At 57.5% G+C, this 7,962-nt stretch overlaps 1 protein-coding gene across 3 annotated transcripts in view; it reads left to right on the top strand.

Moving 5' to 3' along the window:
* Window positions 1-7,962, top strand: part of ITPR1 (inositol 1,4,5-trisphosphate receptor, type 1) — a 321,128-nt gene that overhangs the window by 292,665 nt on the left and 20,501 nt on the right. For all 3 annotated transcript variants that reach the window (XM_006897081.1, XM_006897079.1, XM_006897080.1), the window contains 2 exons: window positions 777-942; window positions 2,488-2,648. In XM_006897081.1, coding sequence (XP_006897143.1) covers window positions 777-942; window positions 2,488-2,648 — 327 coding nt within the window. The remainder of the gene's footprint in view (window positions 1-776; window positions 943-2,487; window positions 2,649-7,962) is intronic.

Here is a 7,962-nt window from a genome sequence, read left to right as displayed (position 1 = left end):
TGCAGAGCGGGGGCGGCGTGGGGGACGTGCTCAGGAAGCCGTCCAAGGAGGTGCGTGGACCCCAGGAGGTGATGGGGTGTGATAGTGGGGGACACAGGCTGCGGAACCCGAGTGGTGTGGGGGACATGCTCAGGAAGCCATCCAAGGAGGTGTGTAGTGCTTTGTGATAGTGGGAGAAACAGACTGCAGAGCGGGGGCGGCATGGGGGACGTGCTCAGGAAGCCGTCCAAGGAGGTGCATGGACCCCAGGGTGGGGTGCACGGTAGGGGAGGAAGCAGCAGGCACTGAGTGCAGCCCTGGACCCCTGAGGCCCTCTCCTCCAGTGTTAGGCTGAAGCAGAACAGGGACAGCATGGATGGGAGGCCTGACTTTCCTTGTCTGCTCGGTGTAGAATGTGCCCTCTACACCTTCTCCAGGCACCATAGGTCTCAAGAGGAGGCTGTGGGCCCTGCAGGCAGGTACTGCTCTCAGCCACTAGCCGAAAGGAGACCTTGCCCCAGAGTGCCTGGGAGGAGAGGCCTAGTAGTCCTTTAGGACGAACACGGCCATGGGAGCCTGAGTGGTCAGGGTCAGCGCCAGGGTAGCTGGGCTCCACAGCGCTGGGCCAACGTGCCGTTTAGAAACTGCTGCAAAGAGCAGGGTTGCTGGGGCTCCAGTGACAGGCGACGTTCCACTTAGCTTCCACGGAAGCCAACAGGACTTGGTGGTGAGCAGGAGGCCACCGTGGCCAGGCCTGCCGTGTGGGGACTGGAATGACCCACCCCTGCTCGCTCCAGGAGCCCCTCTTTGCGGCCAGAGTCATCTATGACCTGCTCTTCTTCTTCATGGTCATCATCATCGTCCTGAATCTGATTTTCGGGGTCATCATCGACACCTTTGCCGACCTGAGGAGCGAAAAGCAGAAGAAAGAAGAAATCTTGAAGACAACCTGCTTCATCTGTGGTGAGTGTTATCCAGAGGAGAGCTGTGACCTCAGGGGGCAGGTGCGAGGGCTGGGGGTGTGGGACACGGTGAGCAGTCACAGGAGGTGTCCTCGGGCCACCTGCCTGCCATGGTGAGGGCCTCGGCTTCCTCTGTGGCCTTTGTCATGGCAGGAAGCGTGTGGGGCTCTGCGAATTGTGGGCAGCGGTCTCCAGGGCTTTTAGACCAGAGCTCTGGGAGCAGACAGTGAATCCATTTCAGGGTTTTGTTACTGGACTGCCTGATCTAACTTGGTGCCATTGAGGGAACAGCCACGGGGAGTCTGCAGAAACGTGTCCCATTCAAGGCGCTTTCACTCACCTCCAACCTGCAGGATCTCTCACTGCAGACAGAAGCGAGCTCTGTGTGAAAAAGGGCCTCTGCACAGGCCATGGCAGCAGGGCCCAGAGTGAGAGCTGAGATCATGGGATCGCTTACTAGCCGTGTAAACTTGGTTGACTCGGTGCCTATGAGTCGCTCCTCATCTGTAAAGTGGCTACAATACTGGACGGTACTTCTTTGGTAACAGAGAGATGGGTTGTATCACTCTGAGAATGTAGAAGCCGACACAGACTCTAAACGTGGTGGACTGCTCATCAAAGAGCTGCAAAGGCTGCCACTGTATCAGGAGCTGCAGTTCTCAGGCGGCCTCACAGTGACCCTGGAACGGCCGATCTGAGCCTTGCCCTGTCCTGCACCAGCCGCGTGCTCTCTGTCCGGCCCAAGCCTGTTGGCTGCAGTCACGGTGTCAGTCCGTCTCGCTGGGTCTTCTCTGACCCTCCACCTTGCCCAGGGCAATGTCTTCTCCCAAGGACTGGGCCCTCCTGACAAAACAAGTTACACCATCTGTCCCCTAAGGAGCACCTTTCCACACTTCCTCCAGCATAGACTTGTTTGGTTTTGACAGTTCATGAGATGCTCAGTACTTCTCCAGCACCACGCTCAAAGTCATCAAGGTGTAAAGTAATCCTGGAGGAATCAGAGCAGAGTCATCATTGAGGGTTATTCGTTACCCAGGTGCTCAGTGTATGAATCTCCTCCTCTCGTGTGTGCTCCAAAGCACGGGCATTTTCCATGTAACCACGTTTAACATTTCAATGCATTCATTTTCCCCTGTAAATTTTTTGTTGCAGCATCATTTCAGTACCCCGTCATACAGAGAGGGGCTTCCTTTCCACCAGCAGGGCACATGGATTGAATGTATCCCCCCTTCACCCCTCAGCACCCCATCACATAGAGGGGGGTCTGCCGGCAAGGCACATGGAGAGATTGAATGTGTCCCCCTTCACCCCTCAGCACCCCATCACAATCTGCCAGCAGGGCACTCCAGGCACAGGGAGGGGGACAAGTTCCTGGTGGGGTGAGTGGGGAGACGCAGACCTGTGTGGTCTGAAAGGGAATCATCTGAAGGCCGGCAGAATCCTGCCCTCAGCCAGGAAGTCACGCCACCTCTGTCCCAGCTGTCCTTTCGCAGACTTTTCTGGACCATGGCTGCTTAGCTGGGACCGGGGGCTCTGTGTCTTCTAGGCTTAGAGAGAGACAAGTTTGACAACAAGACAGTCACCTTCGAAGAGCACATCAAGGAGGAACACAACATGTGGCATTACCTGTGCTTCATCGTCCTGGTGAAGGTGAAGGACTCCACCGAGTACACGGGGCCTGAGAGCTACGTGGCCGAGATGATCAAGGTGAGGAGGGAGCTGCCAGGGCAGGCCTGGCCTGGAGGGGAGCAGGTGAGGAGAGGCTGGGTGTGGGACTTGGTGTCCCGTGGGAGGTCCCCAGCAGAAGCCCCATCAGACGTGCTAAGCCCTCCCCTTGGACGTGCTGTGGCCTGAGAGCTTCGGGAGTTCCTCATTGACCTTGACAGCAGTGAGCACAGAGGCATCATCCCCGCTTTACAGGTGGGAGCACTGAGTCACAGAGAGGGCGGCACAGGGTCATCCCACCTGACAGGGACGGGCCTCATTTTCTTCCTCTGCCTCTTATCTGATGGTGAGCACCTTTTCTCTCAAAGAAAAGTAGGTTTCTAAGATACGTTTTTAAGGCCTTTTACCCCGTGCAGCTCGGCGTGGTTTTGTTGGGTCTCTGTCTCGCCTTTCTGGAAGATGCTATCTCCCTGCCTTGGGGAATGTGGCCTGTTGCGTCTCCAGGATAAGGAGGGCTCCTGGGTTCTGGGCTGTCTTCCCAGGCTGCACTTGGTGGGGGCCGCCCGTGTGGGCAGTGGGGGTCCCACGGCCGGCTGGGCTGTGGCTGCTGAGTGCTGTGGAGGGGTGCAGCTGTGTGTCAGCACCGGGAGGCGGAAGTGGGAACGTGGGCATCTGTGATCTGGGGCACCTGGGCAGAGGAGAGGGTACAGTGATAAGTGGCAGCACACTAGCTGTCCGCCCACCGTGACCACAGGCAGGAATGCGCAGCCCAGGAGCGGGTCCCCCAGTGCACCTGTGTCTGCGTGCAGGCGTGTAAATGCTCTCTGGACAGAGAGTTCACTGCGGATGTGGAGGGCTCTGGGGTGGAGGGTGCTCGGTGAAGCCAGGCCAGGCCACATGGTGAGATTTCTTCACAGCTGCACTGCACACTCAGCCTCTTCAGGCCTGAAGGGCCCTCCCTGTGTCACCAGGCCATGGAGGTCCACTCCATGAGACCCTGCAGAGCCCTGCTCTGACACACGGGTGACCATGACCCAGAGTCGGCTGTGACCATGACAATGGCGAGCTTCTACAGGACGATGAAGCCCTAACTTGACTTCAAAGCTCTCCTCACTCTGCATGATAGATCCCCGAGGAACCACTCATCCACGCCACAGCGACAACTCAGAAGACGTTCACTCGGCCAGCAGACCAGTGCCCATCGGGGGTGTCGTCAGGCTGCAGGGACTCCTGGAGGACACTCCTAACAGAGCACTGGCCATGGCAGGCCAGTATCTAGCCTCTGAGCAACAGAGCAGGGCTGGGAGTTACTGTGCCCACAGTGGAGGAGGCACTGTGCCCATGTTTTGAGCCCTTAGACAGTCACTGTGGGCAGACACGGAGATGAGATGCCCCTCGAGCCTTACTCTTGAAGCCAGCACCCACTGAGAGGTCAGGCGGCGTGGTGACGCCAGCTCCTGGCATGTCCATGTGAGCAAGAGTGGAGTGGAGCCTCGCAGGGCTGTCCCGTGGCCAGCGCCTCACGGGGACTTTGCTATGGCTAATGCTTCCCGCGGCTGTTCCATGGCCAGTGCCTCACGGGGGGCTGCTCATGGCCAGTGCCCCAGGCCTGTTCTGTGGCTAGTGCCTCCCAAGGCCAGTGCCTCACGGGGGGCTGCTCATGGCCAGTACTTCCCAGGCCTGTTCCGTGGCTGGTACTTCCTGGGGGCTGTTTTGTGGCTGGTGCTTCCCCGGGCTGTTCCATGACCAGTGCCTCACGGGATGGCCACTCATGGCTGGTGTTTCCCAGGGGCTGTTTCATGGCTGGTGCCTCCTGAGGCTGTTCGTGGCTGGTGTTTCCCTGAGGCCGTTTGTGGCCAGTGCTTCTGGGGCCTGTTCTGTGGCTGATGTCTTACCTGCATCACCAGGCCTTTTTCTGGAGGTGGCTCTCTGTCGTGACCCTCCCATCTTTCACTCAGCAGCCGAGCACTTAATTGCTCATGGCCCTGAGGTGCAGGTGCCCTGAAAGCAGCCCCTCCTGGGAGGAGAGGCAAAATGAACAGCCTACCTGACAGTGCCCTGCGGGCACAGCTGCCTAAAGAAATGGGTTTGGCTGGTGTGAGAAGAGGGCAGGGGAGCTGGTGGCAGACCCATGGCCATCTGTGCCTGCATCCTGGAGCGTTCTGTGGAAATGGGCACTTTTCCTACTTCGTGGAATCTCTGAAATGCTTCTAAAAGCCAACCCAGTCAGTCATGTGGGTCAGACATCTCGCACTTCCTGCTGGAAGGCCCCTGCTGGGCCTGGTCTGCAGTCACAGGGCAGGGCGTCCTCTCATAGCAGCGGGGACACCCATGTTACCATCTCTGGAGGACAGAGGGAACTCGAGGTCACTCCATCTCACAGCTGGGAATCTAGCCGGCGGATGTGCACGCACACAGCATCCTCGCCACCACACAGGATTGCTCCTTCTCTTCACTTCTCACCCCCATCGCTCCTTCCGTGGGCATTGGCAATGTGGCTGACAGTGCCAGGACCAGGCTAGTGCCTGCTGGGAGGTTGTCCCTTCCCAAGACTCGGGATTGAGAACAAATGCCCCTGGTTATTGGTGTCAGTTACTATCACTCGCCCTCAGGCCATGGAAGCCCTTTGGACCAGGGCTGACATGCTGCCCAGCCGTGGACCACCGACGGCCATCTGCAGACTAGAACAGCGTGATCATGACCTTGATCATGGTCTGCCTTTCCGAAGCAGGGCTGAGTCTTGTCTCACTCTGAAAGCTCTGCTGAGTCTAGTCCAGCCTCCTAGCAACACGCTGCTTCCACTGCCAGATGGGTAGTGGCTGTCCGTGAGGCGCTCCGCCACCTCCTAGCCCCCAGGCATTGTTGATTGTCGTCCAAAGCCTGGTGGCTTAGTGGTAAGGAGCTGTGCTGGCAACCCGAAGGCGTGTGGTTCGAATCCACAGGGGAAAGCTGGGCAGCCTTGTCCTGTGCAGTTAACTGCCTCCGAAAACCCGCCTGGAGGGTCAGCTAGGAGTTGGTTCTGAGTCAGTGGCACACAACAACAAAAGTGTGTTCTGGGCGTGGCAGCCCATGTGTGCAGAGGGTTTGAAGGGAGTGTTCTTACTACTGTTGTTATGGATAGACGAGGGAGATAGGTGTTGATCGGTGTAGGTGGGAAGAGAGCAGAATGCTGACGGAGACAGTTGTACTTAAAGAGGTAGCCCGGATCCTCTGGGCAGGCTCAGCCTACCACCTTCTCATGCAGGGGCCAAATGCCCAACCTTCATACCGTCAGTGCCACCTCGTTCCCATGGAAGTTCAGACAAATCCTCTGACAGCCCTTGACCTTGCTCTTCCTGTCTGTACTTTGTGGATAAAACCTGTAAAATGCACAGCTTCCAAGAAGCCCAGCTCTGGAGCTCCAAGTGCCTAAGATCCGGATGTCTGTGCTTTAATCTGTGTCTCGGGGGGATGGTAGGTCCATTGGTGGCAGGAATGTTGCAGGACACCTGGTGGCACAGTGGTCAAGTGCTTGGCTGCTGTGTGCGAGCACATGAGCTCCTCTGTGGAAAAGGGCATTCACAGCCTTGGCAGCCCCACGTGACGGTCATGCTGTCCAGGGTTACCAGGAGTTGTGATTGACCAATGGCAACTGGCTGGTGTAATGGTTTTGGAGGGAGGAGGGATGTCACTGTGCGAGAAAGCAGGTGCCTGGCAGAACCTGGACCTGGTAAGCTGCCAGGGAGGGCGGAGATGAATGAGGGGTCCCTCGAGCTGAATGAGCATTGCCAGGAAGTGGAGGGGCTGTGCCTGCGACAGCAAAGCTGACAGGAAGCATGATTTCCTGTTTCCAAGGCTGCGTAAGAAGCCTTGGCTGTCAGTCTGCTGTTGCTAAGAAAAATCCGAGTAGGGATCTTGCCTCCCGGAAGTGTGTCTGTGGAAAATTCCTAGTGTTCTCCCTCCTGGGCTTTTCATATTTCAGTGTCTTTGAATCTGAAGGCAGTGCGAGGTAGGCATCCCCTTCCCTCTGCTCGCTGCGTCACCAGGGGCACACTTGTGTTCCAGCTTGTGTTTCGAGGTGGTCTCCACGCAGCTCGACAGCCCCAAACCAGGGCAGTGGGCCCTGAGTTCTGTGCATGAAAACAGAGCTTTGTGTGGTTTGCTGGTGGAGTTACGCCGAGTCACGGTGACGTGGAGCTCTGACGGCCACGGCTGCTGTCACCGGCACTCATCAGGTTGACCCTCATGTGGGGCAGCTCTGTGCCCAAGGAACAAAGATCTGCCCAGCCTGGCCCTATGCCCATGGCCAGTGCAGTCAGAGGTCATTGTGGGGTCGTTTTGGAAGCGTGAGCTGGCCTTTCTTCCTTGTCTGCTCAACCCCGCCGACATCACCCAGGTAGATGCGCGGTGATGGCTGTGATGTGCTGGCTGGAATCCAGGCCAGGTGCCTGTCAGGAAGGGTGCACATCAGACCTCCGTGTGCACAGCTCCACCCTGCACTGCCGCACCCCCACCCCCGCGGGGCCGTCCTTTCGGAGAACTGCCACTGCAGAGGCTTCTAGGAACCAGGGCAAGAAAGCCCCTGGGTTTCCCACCTGTGTTGGTTGCGATGGTGTCAGCTTTGGCCTCACGTGGGTGCAGGGATTGCTGGCTGCAGGGCTTCAGGCTGCAGCTGTCAGAAGCAGGCCTTCACAACTGGCTTTCAAGGTGTCTCTGGGTGGGTTCAAACCACCAACCTTTTAGCTAGAAGTGCTTAGCAGCTCACCCTGTGAGTCATAACAAGTCAGGGCTAACACTGAGAGGAACGCGTCACTGTGCCCATGAGAAGCCCACCCACAGACCAAGGAGCTGAGCAGATAGAGCAAGGGAATGTTGCAGGGTCTCAGAGCCGCAAAGGGGTGTCAGGGCTGCATCCTTTCTCTGTTCTGTGTGTCGAGAAAGTCATTCAAGAAGCTGGACATATGTAGAAGCAAGCAGCATCAGTATTCAAGAAAGACTCGTCAGCAACTTGTATCGAGCAAAAGATGCACCATTGCTCGCTCTGAGAGAGGGGACTTGATGGACTCACTGAAGGGAGGTCTTGGGGTTGCACTTTACCGTAAAGAAAACTCAAGTCCTCACAACTGGATTCATAGGCAACCTCACAATACACGTACAAGGGACTGACGTTGTCAAGACAGCTGTTGTTGCGGTGAAAGAGCCTGCAGCCGCTGGCTGTGTGACAGCACCCCCACCCCAACACCCCCGACACCACCACCCCAACACTCCTGACACCACCATCCCAACACCCCTGACACTACCACCTCTGACACCACCACCCCCGACACCCCCAACATCAACACACCAACACCCCTGACACCACCACCCCCAACACTCC

Source organism: Elephantulus edwardii, unplaced genomic scaffold (genome assembly GCF_000299155.1).
Source record: "Elephantulus edwardii isolate Elephantulus edwardi_28Jun2011 unplaced genomic scaffold, EleEdw1.0 scaffold00200, whole genome shotgun sequence".
NCBI classification, from domain to species: Eukaryota; Metazoa; Chordata; class Mammalia; order Macroscelidea; family Macroscelididae; genus Elephantulus; species Elephantulus edwardii.
This window is presented reverse-complemented; position numbering and strand designations above follow the sequence as displayed.